The 20,621-nt window shown below is 41.0% G+C and overlaps 1 protein-coding gene and 1 long non-coding RNA gene across 4 annotated transcripts in view; one reads left to right on the forward strand and one right to left on the reverse strand.

Moving 5' to 3' along the window:
- LOC142310648 (uncharacterized) overlaps window positions 1-20,621 on the forward strand; it is a 480,440-nt gene that overhangs the window by 51,789 nt on the left and 408,030 nt on the right. The window lies entirely within an intron of this gene.
- RBM20 (RNA binding motif protein 20) overlaps window positions 1-20,621 on the reverse strand; it is a 319,365-nt gene that overhangs the window by 9,055 nt on the left and 289,689 nt on the right. The window contains exons 12-13 of the mRNA XM_075348223.1: window positions 16,726-16,827; window positions 16,399-16,520 (exon numbers count right to left, since the gene is read on the reverse strand). Coding sequence (XP_075204338.1) covers window positions 16,399-16,520; window positions 16,726-16,827 — 224 coding nt within the window. The remainder of the gene's footprint in view (window positions 1-16,398; window positions 16,521-16,725; window positions 16,828-20,621) is intronic.

Raw genomic sequence — 20,621 nt, forward strand, 5'->3', positions numbered from 1 at the left:
AAAGAGATTGAGACAGACGGAGAAAGAGACAGACAGAGAGAGAGAGACAGAGAGATACATACAGAGGGGGAGACAGACATTATAATTACATTTCTATCTGTTTTGTGTTTTTTATGTGCAGAATACATTTTTGTTAATACATTCTATTTTGTTAACAGCAGTTATTAACCCGGGCGAAGCCGGGTAGTACATGTGTGTATGTCCAGGATTGGCATCTGCACCGTCGCAGCTACAGCCACAAAATTTTGCACACTCACAATCTGGACCCCGAGAGCATCATAGGCTACGTTGTGAGGTGAAATTTTAACCCCGCGCGTTCCAATTCACAAATCAATTTTGCCCCTATCTACATAATGGGGAAAAAGTGAAATGAAAAGTGTATCCGCACCGTCGCATTTACGATCACGAAATTTTTCACAGACACCTCATGTGACCCAAGGAACGTCGTAGACTATGTTTTGACAGGAAAATTTAATCCCACGTTTTACAGTTACTCTCCAAAAAACATGCCTCCATTAAAGTAAATGGAGCCTGCAACTACAGGTTATTAGTAGGAGCTGTGAGTGGTTGCTATAGGAACAAAAGACATTCAAAGTATAAGAAGCTTATATGTGAGGTAATAAGATGTCGGTGGGGAGTTGGATAGAGAGAGACAGAGAGAGACAGACAGACAGGGAAAGAGACAGACAGAGACAGACGGTGAAAGAGACAGATGGGGAAAAAGACAGACAGGCATGCAGACAGGGACAGAGACAGGGAAGGAGGAGACAGCCAGAGAGACAGACAAAGATAGATGGGGAAAGACACAGACCTTGATAGAGAAAGACGGGGAAAGAGACAGAGAAATAGAGACAGACAAAGACAGGCAGACAGGGAAAGAGACAGGAAAAGACACAGACAAAGAGACGCGGAGACAGACCTGGGAAAGAGACAGACCTGGAAAGAGATAGATGGGGAAAGAAACAGAGAGATAGAGATAGACGGGGAAAGAGACAGACCGAGACAGGCAGACGGGGAAAGAGACAGACAGAGACAGACCTGGAAAGAGACAGACCTGGAAAGAGACAGACCTGGAAAGAGACAGACAGACATGCAAATATTTCAAAAGACTGACCCGCATATCCTACAAGTGTGTATAGGTGCCAGCTCAAAAAAACCTAGCAAATACAAAATGGATACAGCCGCACACTAAATGCCATCAATGTATAAGGGAACTCTGGTACTGCATTACTGCTATATGAAAAAATGAGATTTTTAGTTTATGAATTGGCCAATGCATGTAAGCCCGGAAACCAAATGGCAAGGTAAATCTCAATATTCCGGGTCCCTGACATGCAGACAGGGACAGAGACAGGCAGACATGGATGGAGGAGACAGCCAGAGAGACAGTCAAAGATAGATGGGGAAAGACACAGACCTTGATAGAGACAGAGAAATAGAGACTGACAAGGAAAGAGACAGACAGAGACAGGCAGACAGGGAAAGACACAGACAAAGAGATGGGGAGACAGACGGGGAAAGAGACAGACCTGGGAAAGAGACAGACCTAGAAAGAGACAGATGGGGAAAGAATAGAGAGAGATAGAGACAGACAAAAAATGAGACAGACAGAGACAGGCAGACGGGGAAAGAGACAGACGGGAAAGAGACAGACCTGGAAAGAGACAGTTGGAGCACATTACTTGGCCAATTTAGTTAAATCTGTGTGGAATATCTGTGGTGTTGAAATATATGTTGTGAAATGCTTCTATTTAGTTTTTGCCTTTTAATAATTACATTTCTATTTGTTTTGTGGTTTTTGTATGCAGAATAAATTTTTGTTAATACATTCTATTTTGTTAACAACAGTTATTAACCCGGGCGAAGCCAGGTAGTACAGCTAGTGTAAATATAAACATAATTTTTTTTGTATATTAATTATATCACTGAATATTGAGCAGATTTAAGTATGTTCTCATCCCCCTGTATACAGTATGAGCCCAAACACAGCCCCGCCTATATACAATATGAACCCTCCCATAGCCCCCTACATACAAGATGAGCACTCACACAGGCATCTATATACCAGTTGAGTCCCCACACAGCCCCTTACATACAGTATCAGGCCCACATAGCCTCTATATACAGTGTGAATGAACACATAGCCCCTTATATATAGGATGAGCCCCCACATAGCCCCTCTATATACAATGTGATCTCCCACATAGCCCCTCTATATACAATGTGATCTCCCACATAGCCCCTCTATATACAATGTTAGTGCCTACATAGCCTCTCTATACACAGTGTGATCCCCCACATAGCCCTTCTTTTTACAGTGTGAGCCCCCACATAGCCTCTAATATACAGTATGAGCCCCCACAAAGCGAAATAGCCTCCTATATACAATATGAGCCCCACATAGCCTCCTATATACATTAAGAGCCCTCATATTGCCTCCTATTTCCTTTATGAGCCCTCACATAGCCTCATATATACCTTATGAGCCTATCGTACATCCTCCTATACAGTATGAGTCACCAAATAACCTCCTTTATACAGAATGAGCCCCAAATAGCCTCCTATAAATTTTGAGCCCCCACATAGCCTCCTTTATACCACATGAATCCCCAAATAGCCTCCTATATACAGTTTGAGCTCCCACATAGCCATGTATTTACATCATGAGCCACTACATAGCCCTCTATATACATCATGAACCCCACATAACTTCCTATATACACTTCGGAACCCCCATATAGCCTCTTATATACACATTATGAGCCCCCACACAGCCTCCTACATGCAAACATTCCATACACAAACAAAAAATGCCACATACTCACCTCACTTCCGTTCCTCTTTAAGGCTACATTAGTGGAGCCAGCAGCCCTTCCTCCACCACAGTGTTCACCATTGTCTGCATCTTCAGGATAAAAATAGCAGTGACATTGGAAAGCGGGCGGCGACAGACACATGGTCATGGAGCAGCAAGTGTTCCACTGTTTTCTGCCCTTTGGCTGTGGCTGTCTCAGCCCGTGGGATGGACTGCAACAGCCAGAGAGCAGGATGTGTCCCGTTGTAACGCCTCCCTGGAACAACAGACTCAGACTGGCTGTTACGGACAGACTAGAGGAAAGCCGCTCACAAAGCAGGACCCTGAGAACCCCGAAACCCTTTAACCCCTATATAGGTATTTGGAATTACTTCGGGGCCCCAGAGATCGCTACCTGTGGAAGGCTGCAGTCCAGAGGAGAGTAGTTGTCAGGCAAGGTGAAACCAGGAGATGCAAAACAGGGACAAAATCGGCAGACAAGAGCGAGGTTGGGAATCCAGGCAGAGGTCAAATCCGGATTTGGCAGCATAGTACAAAACCGGCAGGCAGAAGGGTAGTCAGAGAACAGGCAGAGGTCAAAACACAGGGATCACTATTTAGAACAGACCGGGAACCAGAAAGCAGGAATGCAAAACTATCTCTGGCAGTGACCAGCAGACAGGAGGGGGAATTAGAAGGGCGTAGTGTCTTCCCATTGGCTGTAGCTGAATGGTGGTAACTTCAGCTGAAAGACACAAGCCACCTACAGTCACCCAGTGGTACTGCAGGTCCCAAAGAAACCAGCTTAGTGGAGCCTGCGCCCACCAGAGCCACTGCCATCAACGCCTCTTTTATCACCAGCACTAGCCACAGCGGGAATACAGTGCCGTCTGGTGATCAAAGCAGAAGTCACAGGAGTGGACTCTGGTGGGGACGTGACACCCGTGGGCTGGACTGGAACATCCAGAGGGCAGGATGTGTCCTGTGGACTGGACTGGAACAGGCAGAGGACAGGATGTGGCCCGTGAGCCAGACTGAGGGCAGGATGCGCTGCGTGGCCCGGACTGGAACAGCCAGAGTTCAGTATGTGCCCCATGGACCAGACTGGAACAGCCAGAGGACATGATGGGCATGAAGACTGCACTTAGCCCAGCCCTGTATTAAAGCATGTTACAATGCTGCACATTGCTTCTACAAGGATTTACATTCAGATTTTGATTTACAGGCCATTCACAGTATGTACATTAAATTCTCAAGACAAGTAACTGGGATTGCACGGTGTTAAATTATGGATTTTTGATGCAAAATCTGTACTAAAAATCCTCTATGTATTACTATGGCCTTATAAAAAGATAAACTGCTTATTCTAGTAAGCTCTGTTCTTATAAACCTGGGTAAAAAGTGTTTTCCATACTGTGGTACATATGAAATTAAAAAAATCTGACATACTTATTCAGTAAATTAAATAAATAAAGCTTTGTGTGATAAAGCCCCTCTTCAAGTGACACAGAGTTACTAATGCCTTTCAGATGACACCATTGGTGTATAAAAAGAAACAGCTAACCTCTCTGATGTCACCATGATATATGTGCGCTCAGTTTAGTTTTTGGCTGCTGATGTCGTCTGCTACTCTGAGCCTTGTGTTTTACCAAGGGATAGTGATAGCACAGAGCAGAAATCTATTAAAAATGACAAGTGCGCCAACTGTCCTGTAACATTGCTTTCTGGGGCAAAGCCCAGCTAATGTCATGTACTTAAACTTTTCAAGTGAAAGCATCTGTCCACAGTCTCACTAGCACTGGGCTTATGGATTTAATGAGAAACAACATTTCAGAAGGTGGGATATCAGGACTGTCCCAGACTAGTCAAGTATATCATTAAAGCATGAGCCTTTGGGAATACAAAAAGCTTTCTGTCTGCAATATCAGATATCTTACTAAATATCACTGCCAGCTTTTTGCCTGTCTTATGGCACAAAGCAATCACTAAGCAGCCCGGAAAATCATGAGCCAGCTACATACTAAAGACATATACGGTATATTACTCTCCAAAATGAGATCACATAGTAATCTTTGCTGGTATTTTGCTTAGCATGGTGCATAGTGTCTGTAAGGCTATGTTCGCACGTTGCGTTTTTTCCGCGTTTCTGCAGCGTTTTTAGCAGCAGCGTTTTTGCGCTAAAACGCATGCGTTTTTGATTGCCAGCAAAGGCTATGGGAAAAGCAGAAATCCTGTCTGCACTTTGCTTTTTTTTCTGCAGCGTTTAATTTGCATATTTGTGGTCAAAAACCATGCTGAAAAAGAAGCAGCATGTCAGTTGTTTTTGCCATTTCTGCAGCGTTTCCTTAACATTGGAGTCAATGAGAAATGGCAAAACGCAACCAAAATCACAATTCCTGCGTTTTTCATGCTTTTTACCTGCTTTTCCACTGCGTTTTTGGCTCCAAAAACGCATGCATTTCTGGACAAAATTTAATGGGTTCTAATGTTCCTTTACACACACACAATAACCGAAAATTTAAATGTTAAAAAATTAGAAACTTCACCTATTTTTCTGATAAAATGTGCATAAACACTATTTTCTCATTAAAAATGATAATTTCCCATATAGTTTTATTAAAAGTTAATTTTATACTTTTTTTCTCTTTTTTCATTCTTTTTGACTAATTCAACTTTATTTCTCAGTGTCTTGATCTCAAAAACGCATCTGCAGAAACGCAGGTGAAAACGCAGGTAAAAAGCGCTAAAAACGCACTAAAAACGCATGCGTTTTTAGCGCTAAAAAATGGTCAAATGCCATTTGGTCAAAAACCAAGGGAAGGAAAACGTGCAGAATAAACTGCAGGTACTCCGATGCAACGTGCGCACATAGCCTAACAACACAGTTTACACATTCTTTTTGATGATTGGTTATTATTTTTTATGAATCAAAATATCAGCTAAAGCCAGACTTCTAGCTAGTGAAGAACGAATTCACGTTACTAATCTAGAAGACTAAGACACCGATCAAGAATAGTGTGATTTTAAGGCTATGTGCCCACGGGACTCTGTATCTGCGGATTTTTCTTCATCAAAATCCGCAGCTTTCCCCCGGAATCCGCACCTTTTCATAGGTGCGGATTTGATGCGGATTTGACGCGGATTTTGTTGCGGATTTTGCAATTTTTATATTTTTTTTTTTTTTATTTTTTTTTTTTAATTCAATTGAATAGGCAAAATCTGCACGAAAATCCACAACAATAATTGACATGCTGCAGATTTTTCCGCACGAAAATCCGCACGATTTCCGCTGCGGAAAAATCCGCAGCATGGGCACAGCATTTCCCAAATGCCATAGAAATGGCTGGGGAGTAGCTGTGCTGCAGATTTCTGGAAAATCCACGGCTTTTCCGCGAGAAATCCGCGACAAAATCCGCGCATTTTCCGCAGCGTGGGCACATAGCCTAAAAGTGATGAAAATCACATGCATCGGTTTTATGTGCAACATCAAATTACAGCTGATTATCAGCAGTTTTGGAAAAAAAATAGGCTGTGGGGGTTTTTTTTGCGAAAAGTCATTTTGAGAATCCGTCAATGAAATCGTACTGATGGTCTAATCCAAAGGTTTGTAACTTTTTTCATCTGCCTTTTTTTTTTTTTTTTTTTTTTTTTTTTAAGCTCCTCTCATGTGATTTATGCCCACAGACCACATGACAGTTGAATGTGCGATGGAAAAGCCGTAAAATCAAAACAGTGCAAATGTATCATGAAACCGAATTGTAAAAATAATTTTTAGCCCTAAATACAAAAAAACTGTCCTCAAAAGAGGACAAATACTCCTTTAAGGCTACGTTCCCAAGATGAACTGTTAGTGAGTTTTTGATGTTGTAGAATTTCTACACCTATTATATAAATTAGATTACTTACATTTTTATAGCGTTTTTGACTGCGGGTTTTTTGTCTATTGTTGGTGTGTCATGTTCTAAATAAAGCTGCTTTGTTTTTGACACTTCCTGGTATTTCAGTTTCACAAAAAAAAAAAATAAATTCCCAAACACCGTGCTAGTGGCCTAAGACGCTGCATTCTTCACGCAGCGAAAGTACGCCTCATCATTGGCTCACTGCGTAAGCTTGCTTTCATACAGCAATTTTCTTGGTGTTTTTTGTTTTTGTTGTTTTTTTTTTTTAAATAGGCCAGATGTTACTTGCTTCTTGTTCTTGTTTTTTTTTCATTCCTGTCTCTCAAGGGTTGATTTTATATATATATATATATATATATATATATATATATATATATATATATATATATATATATATATATATATAACATACACACATATGAGGACTTTTTTGGAGAAAGACGAGTTATATAGGGTAACGGATTCAGATTAGTGTGATTATGATGCTAGAAAAAAATTACTATGTTTTTATTGTTTTAATGGTCAAGAAATAATTTCCGAACTATGTTAACAAAAAAAAAAAATTGTTTGTGTTGCCATATTCTTTATTTTGTACTGTTTATTTTTTTTTTTTAAGGATAACTTGATGGTTTATTAACATCATTTTGGGGTGCATGCAATATTTTGATCTCTTTTTATTGCATTTTTGGGAAACGTGTATTGATTAAAAAATGGCAATTCTGTACATATGAGTGAATTAATTTGTAGGACCCTGCTCTAGCAGGCGCAGCAGTATTCCATAGCCACTAGACAGAAACCCTGCAAACTTTTCTTCTACCTACTAGCATCCCTGGCTCCTTTTTTGATGAGAAAACCTTACACAACGTAACGCCTGTCATGCAGCAATGATGAAGACGCTTCAAGATGGCTAATCCAAAGAGGAGTCGGGGATGCTGGATGTAGGAGGGAGAATGCAGGGCTCTAGTTCAAGGGGCCACAGAAAACTGTACTGGCCGTTAGACCGGGGTTCGCTCAGGTCTGCAATTCTGACAGTTATTTTTTTTTACCTTTTCCTGGTTTATTGTTTAGGATAATTTTTTATTTGCATAGTACAATCTTTTACAGATCTGATACCAAATATGTGTTTCTTAATTTTCTTTTTCATTCCTATACTTCTGCATTAAAAAAAGAAAGTATAAAATGTTACATTTTTGTTATTTTCTTACATATTTTTAAATTATTTATTTTAATTTTATTTTTTTAGTACCTTTAGGGGACTTAAACCTCATTGTTTTTTTTAGATCTTGGATGATATATTAATATACTACTATTTTTGTGTATTGTGGGTCTGTGGTGTTTTTTTTTTTTTTAATTCATAGCATTTTCTGGGAATTGCATGTTTTGACCATTGTCCTGTAGGCTTTTCTGTAGGTCTTTTTAAAACACGTGCAAAATGAGAAAAAAAAAACCCCATAAAAAATACTTTAGAGATTTAAAAACAAATACTGACTTTTATATTTTATGATGAAAGACAAAAAAAAAAACCTGGAACGAGCCTTAACGGTGTGTTCCTATGTAGTGTATACCCCTACAGAATTTCTGCAGGGTAAAATCCATTGTGATGGAAACCCAATGGACCTCATTAAAATCCCTTCACTCCTGGACGATTTTCTATTTTTGGGGTTTTTTTTGCTGCCGTTCTTCCAAGAGCCGTTTGTTATTTTTCCATCAATCTTGCCATATGAGGGCTTGTTTTTTGCAGGACAGTTATACTTTTAAATAAAACCCTGAGTTTTACCATACAGTGTACTGAAAAACAGCAAAAAAAAATTCCAAGTGCGAAAAAATTGCAAAAAAAAAAATGTGATTGCACAATTGTTTTTGGGTAATTTATTCACCATGTTCATTATGTGGTAAAACTGATGTGTCAGTGTGATGCCTCAGGTCGGTACAAGTTCGTAGATAGCAAACATGTATAGGTTTACATTTATCTAAGGGGTTTAAAAAAATTCAGAAGTTTGTCCATAAAAAGTGGCACACTTTTTGCGCCATTTTCCGCGACTCGTAGCGCTCTCATTTTTCGGGATATGAGACTCAATGACAGCTTATTTTTTGCTTCTCAAGCTGACAATGGTACCATTTTTGTGCAGATGCTACGATTTGCAACAACTCAAAAATAATTTTTGTGTGTTTGGAAAAAAAAAAATTCACCGCCACGCCGTTTACCGAACAGATTAATTGATTTTATATTTTCAGAAATCGGACATTCCTGAACTCAGTGATACCAAATATGTGTATTTTTATTTTTTAACCCTTTAATTTTCAATGGGGCAGATGGGGGGTGATTTGAACTTTTAGGGGTTTTGGGGGTTTTTTTGTTTTAATTTATTTAATTTAATTTTTAAACTTTTTTACTTCTTTTTATTTTACTAGTCCCCCTAGGGGACTATATGGATCAGCAGCAGTCTGATCACTGATTAGTTTCTCCTGATCAGAGCAGCAAAATCTGTGACTACCTCCTATTTGCTATAGTAATAGAATTCATATGACCATAATAACCTTAAACTCTTCGCGATGAGTGCTAGTCAGGAACATTTGCATGAAGCAGGCGCAAGAGTTGAGCTCGCCTTATTGCCGACAGATGATGGATGTTTTACTCAGCATTGATTGGATCTGTCAACAATTTAAATGCCTCTGTCAATCTTTAACAGCGACATTTAAAGCACGTGGCCCAAGGACGCGTTGTTCCCTACTCCTTCCCCACAAAATGATCGTAGGGTGCTGATGGGTTAACATGGTGGCCAGGGGCCTGTGGCTGGGCTTCATAGAAGACCATGATCTTTACTAAATTCTGTAATAAAGTTTTATCATAGTATACAGTATAAGCGATTGGACGATCACAAGTTTAAGTCCCCAAAGGGCACTAAAAACTAATGTTAAAAGAAAGCTTTAAAAAACTAAAAATTTATCCCCTCCACCTTCCCAATAAAAATAATTATTTATTTTAAATAAACATATGTGGTATCGTTGTGTCCATAACAGTCCAATCTATCAAAATGTTAAATTAATAAGCCAGATCAGTAAACACAGGAAAAAAAAAATATTTGAGACACGGACACAAGTAGACCCATTAACATCAAAGGGCTTGGTCACACATCAGTGTTTTTCCAAAGACTGCGTGTCAGTCTGCGCCACACGGCAACTTGTCCATTTTCTGCTGGCAGCATGGATGTCACACGGAACACACACTGATGTGATCTGTGTGACATCAGTGTGATACAGACTGGAAAACACAGGTCACATAAAAATAAAGACTTTTTATACTTATCTGTCTGTGGTGCTGCTATCCTTGCCTCTGCTGTTGCATCCAGTTCCCGCACACATACATATTTTCTGCACTCACGGACCCGGAAGTAACAGCAGTGCCGGAGACTGGTAAGTATACAAGTTCATGTTGTTTGTGTGCTATCCGGATGTCACACAGATAGCACAGGGACAGCAATCACACGGAACACACAGACACAAATGCACCTTCACCACGGACCATGCAAAATGTCTGTGTTTTGCACGGATGTGTGAAGGAGGCCTTACATACAGACCGGTAGTCCACTACTAAAAGATTGCAACTTGCTAACTAGTCTCATCTGGTTTTGGATCAGATTCGCCCATTAAACTCAATGTCATATGGACACCATTCACATGGTATCCGTTTTTTATGGACCTATTGCAATTATTATTGTTGGAAACCGTATTTGATCTTTTATTACTTTTTTTTTTTTCTTTTAAATAGTTGACATATAAAACAGATGTCATATGAATGTAAAATAAAATTGACATACAGACCACGATATGAATGAAAATTTGTCTTTTTTTCTTGATTAAAAATGAACCATTACTTACGCTCATGTGGTCCCAGCCCTAGTTGACTAAAGGCCACTTTACACACAACGACATCGCTAGCTATGTCGCTGGTGAAAGCACCCGCCCCGTCTGTTGTGCGTCACTGGCAAATCGCTGCCTGTTGCGCACAATATCGCTAACACCCGTCACACGTATTTACCTGCCTAGCGACGCCACAGGTACGATGTTGTTCCTCGTTCCTGCGGTGTCACACATAGCGATGTGTGCTGCCGCAGGAACGACGAACAACATCGTACCTGCAACAGCAACGATATTTGAGATTAGAACGACGTGTCAACGATTAGGTGAGTAATTTTGATCGTTAACGGTCGTTCCTGCGTTTCACACGCAACAACGTCGCTAACGAGGTCGGATGTGCGTCACGAATTCCGTGACCCCAACGACATCTCGTTAGCGATGTCGTTGCGTGTAAAGTGGCCTTAGGCTAGGGCCCCACTTTGCGTCGTCTTACTTGCAGTTCAGAACGCACGTTTTTGGCTTAATTGATTTGACCAAAGTTGCCTTTTTCAGAAATTTAGCGCTGAAAACGCATGCGTATTTACCGCGTTTTAGATGCGTTTTCAGCGCTTTTTACCTGCTTTTCCACCTGCGTTTTGATAGATGTGTTTTGAACATCTAGACACTGATAAATAAAGTTTAAATAGTCAAACTCAATGAAAAAATTGGAAAAAAGAAACAAATCTATATTTTTGTGAAAAATAATGAAAATAGATTAATTTAATGAAATTATAGCGGTAATATGATATTTAATGGAAAAATAGCAATAATTTTTTAAAATTCTTATTTTTAATTGTCGGACTATGTGTGGGTGTAAAGGGACATATGAAATCATTATTTTGATGTCCAAAAAGCATGCGTTTTTGAAGTCCAAAACGCATGTTTTCTGCACTAGAAAAGCAGGTAAAACGCAGGAATTTGCTGGAATCTTGGTTTTTGCCATTTCTCATAGACTTCAATGTTAGCAAAACACACCCAAAATGGCAAAAACAATTGACATGCTGCTTCTTTGAACGCATGGTTTTTACCACAAAATATGCAAATTAAACGCAGCGTTTTCAAACGCAAAGTGGGGTCAGAAATTTCACAATTTCCATAGGATAACATGGAAAAACAAAACGCAAGCCATTTGGCCATAAAACGCTGCAGCTCAAAACGCTGCAGAAACGCAGGTTAAAAACGCAAAGTGGGGCCCTAGCCTTAAGGCTGGGTTAACACAACCATATTTTCTCCATCCCGGTAAAACAGTCCAATTATGCTAATAGGACTCTGATCAGAGTGAGATCCATTTTTCTTAGAGGTGGAAAATAAAACCAAAATTTCACCATTTTGTCAATGTGAAAATGTGACTGCACTTGGATGTCATCCAAGTGCGGTCTGATTTTTTTCATGAACCTTTACACTTGAATGGCTGAGTGCCATCCAATTCTTGGAAGTATATCGTGCATGCTGCAATTTTTTTTTTCTCAGACCACTTGGTCCGGATAGAAAATCAGACACGTGCACTGCCTCACTGAATAACATTGGTCTGGGTGCAATCGGACTGAAAATATAGTGGTATTCCCCTTCCCAAAGGATGTGGGGAAGCTTAAAAGCTTTCAGCACCAATATACCTTATGTGTAAATTAAACATTGATTATACACATACAAAACTTTGTTACTTTTATGTAAAATATTGAAAAATATTGAACCTTTTTACTACTTGAAAATTGGTTTCTGCAACTAGCCAGAGGTGAGGCACCATGTATAAGGGCTAATTCAAATGTCCGTGTTTTTTTACGTACAAGAAAAACTACGGTATTTCAGTCTCATCAGTGCGTTTGTTCATTTTTCAGTTTCATCAGATTTTCTTCAGAGTGTCATCTTAGTTTGGTCTGATTTTTTTTTTTTCACGAATCCATTAAACTACATTACCAATTCTGAGCTGACACTCAGATTATTGGACATGTTTCAATGATTTTACGCAGACCACTCGGTCCACAAACAAAGTCAAATGTGTGAACAGCACTATAGATTATACTAGGTACAATTGCTCTCCGAGGAAAACGGAAATAAAACTTGTACACAAAAAAAACCCCAAACATCTGAATGAGCCGTAAAAAAGCAGCTAAACATACAGTGAGCTAACACTTTTTTCTTATATCCATATCTTTTAATATCAAGGTCTCAAACTTGGCTGGGTGTATGGGCTGCACAGAGAAAAAAAATAATTTGGGGAGCCACATTCTTTGCAGGACAAAGTGACATTTTTATTGGTACCATTTTTTTTAATTTATTTATTTTTATTTTACACACCTTTGAATCACTGTTTCTGAACATTTTTCACTTGTTTATTATAACAAACGTGCACATTCTTTTAAATATATAAAAAAAAACAAAAAAAAATTTTGATGGGAAAAAAAAAATTCAGGACTTATTTTGATTTTTTTTTTTTACGTTTTATCCCCTTCTTGTAACTAATAGTTTTACAATTAGCACATATAGTAATTTTAGCCAACATCTTTTAGTAATGTTACCCATCCTGTTGTAATGTGCCCATCCATGTCCCCTTGTAGTAATGTGTCCCATCCTAGTCTCCATCCTGTAGAAATGAGCCCATCTTTGTCCCCTTCCTATAGTAATGTCCCCATCCTATAGTAATGTCCCCATCCTATAGTACTTTGCCCATCTTTGTCCCCATCTTGTAGTAATGTGCCCATCCTTGTCCCCATCCTGTGGTAATTTGCCCATCCTAGTCCCCATTCTATAGTAATGTCCCCATCCTATAGTAATGTGCACATCCTTGTCCCCATACTATAGTAATGTGCCCATCCTTGTCCCCATCCTATAATAATGTGCCCATCCTTTTCCCAATCCTATAGTAATGTCCCCAGCCTTGTCCGCATCCTATACTAATGTCCCCATCCTATAGTAATGTTCCCATCTTTGTCCCCATCCTGTAGTAATGTGTCGATCCTTGTCCCCATCCTATAGTAATGTCCCCAGCCTTGTCCGCATCCTATACTAATGTCCCCATCCTATAGTAATGTGTCCATCCTTGTCCCCATCCTACAGTAATGTCCTCAGCCTTATCCCCATCTTATAGTAATGTCCCCAGCCTTGTCCCCATCCTAAAGTAATGTGCCCATCCTGTCCCCTTTACTAATCTACCCATGCAGATCTTTTTCTTGTACTAATGTGCCCGTTCCTGATCCTCTTCTTGTAGTAATGTCCCATACTGTTCCCCTATTTTGCAGTTCTTCACATACACAAAAAAAAAACACACCATTCTTCTCAGCTGTCCCCTGTTCCCTCAACTGCCTCTTCTCTGCTTCTTGCTGCCCGCAGGCTTATGCGTGGCAGGTCCAGGGGCCGCAGCCACTGTCAGCGCTTTATTTCAGATGAACGTTTTGCTGGCGTTGCGCAAGCAGAGTTAAGCTCTCTCTGCACAACTTTTCCACTGCAGCCGTCCGCCAATCAGAGGCAAGCAGCTGAGGTCATACACCTCAGCTGCTTGCCTCTGATTGGCCGGCAGCTTTCATTGGAGGAATAGTTGTGCACAGAGAGCTTGACACTGCGCGCACAGCGCCGTCAAAACGTTCATCTGAAATAAAGCGCTGACAGTGGCTGCGGCCCCTGCACCAGCCGCAATAGTCAATGGGGCACGGGCATAAAGAAGCAACCTGAGGGGCAGCGTGTTTGTTCTATAGCCTGCATGGCATAAACTTGTTGTAGTTACTCCTTATTGCACGTCACATGGACTGCAAGGGCTCATGCGCACGTTGCCGAATTTCATGCATTTACGTCGTGTATTGCACTGCAGCGTAAATGCATGCGTCCTGCATCCCCTGTACAATCTATGAAGATTGTGCATGAGACGTGCGCACGTTGCGTTTGAGAGCGCAGCGATTTGGATGCCAAAATTTGTTCCAAATCGCTGCGTTCTAAGAAGCAACATGTCACTTATTCCGTGCGTTTTGGATGCAGCTCCTGCTCTGTCTATGGGAGAGGCTGCATCCAGAGCGCATGAAATCAGCTTTTTTCCTGCAGAAACACTGCATTCATTATGCAGTGTTTCTGCAGCGATTTGATGCGCATATGTGCTGTCAAATCACTGCAGAAATTTCTGCAGGGACACGACGCAACGTGTGCATAGAGTCTAAGGCTACGTTCCCACAATGAGCTTTTTGTGAGTTTTTGATGTTGAAGAAATTCTGCACCTATTATGTAAATTAGGTTAGTTGTGATTTTTTTATTTTGTTTGCGAATTGAGGAAGGCAAATTCATGTCAAAGTGATGCCAAACGGGCCAAAATGTTGGAAATGTGCAACAGAATTCAGTAACATATGGTAGGATACCGACATGGGCAAAAAGTTGGGGTTTTTTTTCAGATGAATGTATTGTATTTGTGGTGGTACAACCATAAACATGGCTACAAAGTTACCAGAATTAAAAGTACAACCTATATTTTATGTGCTTATAATAGACTCTAATAGTGTACAATTATCAGATTAGGAACGTGAAATACTATTAGTGGAATCTCTAGGTTTTGTTGTAGAGATTTAGGAAGACATAAATGGTGGAGTGATCAGAGGCTTTCACTCACTGTTCCCTTCACACCAGCTGCTGTGCTCTGGCAGGCTTCTGTGGAAACTTAGCAGGGTGGTATTTTAAAATAATTTGCCCACATAGCAGAAATATGGACTTTATTTAAAGGGGAGATATATCAAACTAGAACCGAAATATTATCCCAGGTAAACTATTTTTAAAAGAAAACTGTAGATTTTAAATCGGAAGAGAAGCTTCACATATAAATACCCAGGCCGAGAATCTTTCTTAAAAAATATCAATTAAATAAATATTGTCATGGCAACCACCATAGTTTATAATTTCCTATAACCTCTAGGCCACGGGCACATGTTCAGTATTTTTTGAATTTTTTACCTGAGTATTCGTATGCCAAACCAGGAGTGAGTAAAAAAAATATACAGAAGTGGTGCCCGTGTTTCTATCATACTTTTCCTCTGATTGTTCCACTCCTGGTTTTAGCTACAAATACGGTAATAAATACTCAACGTGTGAACGCGGCTAAAGATGAGCGGATCCGTGGTAATTCTGTTCGACAGAACTTTAAATTAAGCTTGGTTTGGGACCCGAACTTGATCTGAACTCCAATGGAAGTCACTAATTGGGCAGTTTTGGTCTCCGCCCACATGCAACCAGCCATAAACAACAGATCACTTCCGGGGGCAGGTAGGCAGGGTTTTTCCAATTTTTTCTTTTGGATGCGCACTACATCCAATCATACTGTTGTTACCGCCAGTACGAGCCGTTCAAACACTGCAAACGGCTCGCACTGGGCTGAGCACCAAGCGTACCCGAGCATATCCGAGCACAGCGATGCTCGCACAAGTGGTGTTTGTACATAAAGTACCTGAACTCCCAACCCAAACTCTGTTTTTTCACAAAAGCCTGAACCTCGGGTTCGCTCATCTCTAAACGTGGCCTTAGACCACATTGAGATTAGCAGATTTTGGATGCACCGTGTCCCTTATGTTATGGATTTGTCACACATTCTTCCGGCAGATTTCCCCCTTTGTAAGTCTGGGGTGTCACAAGAGTATTTCACGTTCCATATTAGGACCACAATCATGGTCCATGTATGTATAGCAATGCCCTGACCGACTGCTGGTCTCCAGACCTGAAACTGACCCATAGCCATATGTGAGGCTGTTATTTCAAGTACGCAGATCCACAGTCAGTCCATTCATGGACTTGGAATTATGAACATGTGAATGCAGCCTTCGAAGTGTCAGTAGGATAGAATACCTGTAAGTTTCTGTAGTGTACTCGGCTCCTACAGTGAGATGTTTTTGCTGCTTCTTCACTGGTGTAGAAGAGACCACAAAGTTTGCAGTAGAATCCAGTTCTTGGAACCACAAACTCTACACCTGTGAACAGCACAACAGTCGTGTTAGAGCACCGTAAGGCCTATTCACACTTTACAACTTCCAATTTTTTTATTTCGAATAGCAATAAGTCCTGTGATTGCTCAGTTGGTCAGTTAATAAAGAACATTGGTATTAGGTGAAATACCCATATTCACTATGAAAATTAATATTACATAACTGAAAGAACAAGGTTCTCCCTACATACCCAGAGGGATGCTCAACTCTGCAAAGACATCATCCTGCTCCCAGGAAGGCGAAGAATTCATGTCTTTTGTCTCTAATTCTGGAATTTCCGGAGACTTCTCTTCTGTTGATTAAGGAATAAAAAAAAATCTTAAATCAGCAAAGAGAAGCAAAATAAAAAAAATAAATCACAATTTGGAGTTTAAACCAACAATTTAAATCAGTTAAAAAGCAAATTAAGTGAATATAGGGCAGTGCTTACATTTCATATATCGAAACCCAAAGGGGCCGATATATGTTTAAGCCAGATGACTAGTGTAAAACTCTCTGAATAAGTTCCAAAATGTTTGCACAATGTGGAGTTGTGCAAAAATATCACAACTTTTAGCGTTCTTATGCCAGATTCAAGTGGAAGGTGGAGCCAGGATGGAACGGTTATGCCCGCCCATCATATTCATGTAAAGTTGTTTTTGACTTTTCAACGAGGTGTACAAAGGCACATGCTGCTGATCAGGTGCCCCAAATTCATTAAGTGGTGTGCTCCTGAATTTGGCCCATCTTTTTCATGAACAGCCTTGAATTAGGCTAGCTTCACATCAGCGTTTTTTTGCCTTAAGGCAAAAAAACGCAAACTGCATGTCACTGGATCCCTTTTTTTTTTGAAGAACAACGCATGCCACCGCAAGTGACCTAAACGTTTTTTAACTGGATCCGTCTACCGGATCCAGCATAAAAACGGAGCGATCACTTGCGTTTGCATGCGTTTGGGTGCTGTTTTTTTGCTTAGTTTTGACGGATCCGTTTTTATTCTCAGCAGCTATGTCATCTGCCATTAAGGTCTGCTACATGACCACTGACAGCAGACACAGACAGAGCCATGTAGCAGAGCTGAATGGCCACTGACAGCAGACACAGACAGAGCTGTGGGATCAGAATGAAGTCGGATGAACTTCATCCGACTTCATTGTCATCCCGCGGCTCTGCCTGTGTGTCATGGGCTGATTTTCGGTCACCGGTGAAGGTTTCCCCTGAGTGACTGAAGTGATGTGCGCTAACAGCGGTGCCGTCACTGAGGTTACCCGCGGCCACAGCTGAAGTCCTCCATCTGAGATCTGTGGCCGCGGGTAACTTGAGTGATGTCACCACTGACAGCGCGACTCACTTCATTCGCTGCGGGGAGCTCACAGACAGCGGTCGTGGTATGTGACCGCTCTCTGTTAGCTTCTGATCAAGCAGAGCTGGATGCGACGTGGGACCTATGTGGATTACGTCGGACCAGGAGGGGTATTTGGGGACTTGAATAAAGTGGTGAAAGAGGGTTGTTTTTTTTGTCATTTATTTCAAATAAAGGATTTTTGGGTGTATGTCTTTATTTTCATTAACTTACAGGTTAATCATGGAAGGTATCTCGGGTAGACGCCTGCCATGATTAACTCCTTATTACCTCGATTGCCACCGCACCAGGGCAATTCGGGATGATCCGGGTAGAGTCCCGGGACAGTCGCATATAATGGATGCGGCAATTCCGGTCGGCTGCTGGCTGACATTTTTAGTCTGGGAGGCTCCCCATAACGTGGAGCTCCCCATCCTGAGAATACCAGCCTTCAGCCGTGTGGCTTTACCTTGGCTGGTATAAAAATTGGGGGGGACCGCACGTCATTTTTTTAATAATTATTTATTTATTTATTTTACTGCGAGATATAGCCCCACCCACCGGGGGCTGTGATTGTTTGCAGTGAGACAGCTGTCACTCAGCGTGGTGGCGTGTCTGACTGCAACCAATCATAGGCGCCGGTGGGCGGGGAAAGCAGTGAATACGAGATTGAATAATGGGCGGCCGGCATTTTTAAATCAGGAGAAGCAACCGCCAGAAGAGTGTCACAGCCGTGCAGCGCCGCGCAGGTGATCAGTGAGTGGGTGAGAGTGAGTGAATGAGTCGGTGACACTCACACACACACTCACACACACTCATTCTCACACTCAGGTGCTTTACATGCGACATCGCTAGCGATCTCATTAGCGATGTGACACGCCAGATCGCAGAAGCGATCTGCCGAGGTCGCACATGTGACCGGCGCTATTAAACCAACCTATGTGCGATCTCGACAGATCGCATCTGTGATCTGGCGTGTCACATCGCTAACGAGATCGCTAGCGATGTCGCAGTGTGTAAAGCACCTTGAGAGTGAGTGTGTGTGTGTGTGTGTGTGTGTGTGTGTGTGTGTGTGAGAGAGACCCGATCGCTGCCATGACAACCCTGGGTTACTGGATCCCTCACAACCCTGGATCGCCTCACAGACCATTCCGTATGCATGGTGTGTGAGGTGAACTGTCAGTGCTGCGAGTGCAGCACTGACAGATATAATCCACTGTAGTGAGAAAGCACTTCCGTGGATTTTATAAACACAGGAAGAAAGGAGCAAGAATTGACATGCTGCTGCTTCTGTCTGCAACAAAATCTGGAAGGTAAAAAAGCATCATGTGCACAGCAAGTCAGAACTCTTATAGACTTTGCTGGCATGCGTTTTTTCCTTGCCGCATTGATTAAAATCTGCAAGGAAAATCGCTTGGGAAAAAAAAAAGCAATGTGTGCACATAACCTAATAGTGGGATTTTACGCTGAATTTGGAGAAACCACTTGTTATATTTGTTGTGATCGGCTGGTTACATTGCTCTTGTTTCACTGGTTTATTATAAACAGCAGAAAGTTTATATATTTTAGTACTAAAGCTAATTTGTAATGGGGAGGATAATTTTGATTGCAATCGGTACAGGTGATACGTGCGAGTATAAGGCGGTGTGCGCACATTGCGTTTCCGCAGCGTTTTGAACTGCAGCGTTTTATGCAAAAATGCATGCGTTTTGATTTCCAAGCAAAGTCTATGGGAAATTGGGATGCTTTAAAAAAAGCTGCGTTTTTAGTGACAAAAATTTGCCAAAATCTCTGCGTTTGAAGAAGCAACATGTCAATTGTTTTTACCATTTTGGCAGCGTTTTGCTAACATTGAAGTCAATGAGAAATGTCAAAACGCATCCTAAAAGAAATTTCTAGCGTTTTACATGCTTTTTTGATGCTAAACGCATGCTTTTTTGTCAAAATCAAAGCATGCGTTTTTGCCATTATAGTGAGGTCAAGAGGTTTCCGTTTGTCCTCACATCCATTCCGACTTTAACAAATGAGTCAAACGATACTTTTACTTTATTTTGAACATAATTATTAAATCTCAATAATCATTTTCGGTAAATTATCATTATAGTGTATGATTTAAAGGTTATTCTTTTTTTTTGTTTGTTTTTTTTCCCATTTTTTTCCAACCGTTTGAATGTTCAAACTTTATTTAGTTTTGTATTTGTATTGAAAACGCATGTCAATTTAACCACTGAAAATGCATGTAAAAGCTGCAAAAACGCTATAAAAACCCATGCGTATTTCCTGCGTTTATGTGGTCAAAACCAAATTTGACAATGACAAATTCTGCCAGAGGATGCGTTCATTTCTGCAAGGTACTGAACGCAACGTGTGCACACAGCCTAATTGCGATAGAGTGAACAGATCATCTGATGTCTCTATCAGTGATGGCAAAGTAAAAAGTGAATTGAAAAAAGTACATCTGGCTTGGCCCTGCCAGCCACTCAGAGAAACCACTACAACAGGGGTGGAGATATCATTGGTGCAACTTGATTAGCCGCACTGGGGTTCAACAGGTGGAACTGTGCTTTCTGAATAGCGCTTGTGCTGAAAAGGGCCCATATATTGTTTTTGCACAGAGGCCTTTTCTGTCTCTGTCTGCCAGTGCACTGCCAGACACGCCCTAGCTTTTCTGAAAACTAAAGGATAGCTTGACCCTTCTACCACCAACCCACCTGACATTATGTGAGAGTCGGCAGGCTCCTATACACATCAGTTGGTCAGCAGCT

Source organism: Anomaloglossus baeobatrachus, chromosome 5 (assembly GCF_048569485.1).
Source record: "Anomaloglossus baeobatrachus isolate aAnoBae1 chromosome 5, aAnoBae1.hap1, whole genome shotgun sequence".
Classification (NCBI taxonomy): Eukaryota; Metazoa; Chordata; class Amphibia; order Anura; family Aromobatidae; genus Anomaloglossus; species Anomaloglossus baeobatrachus.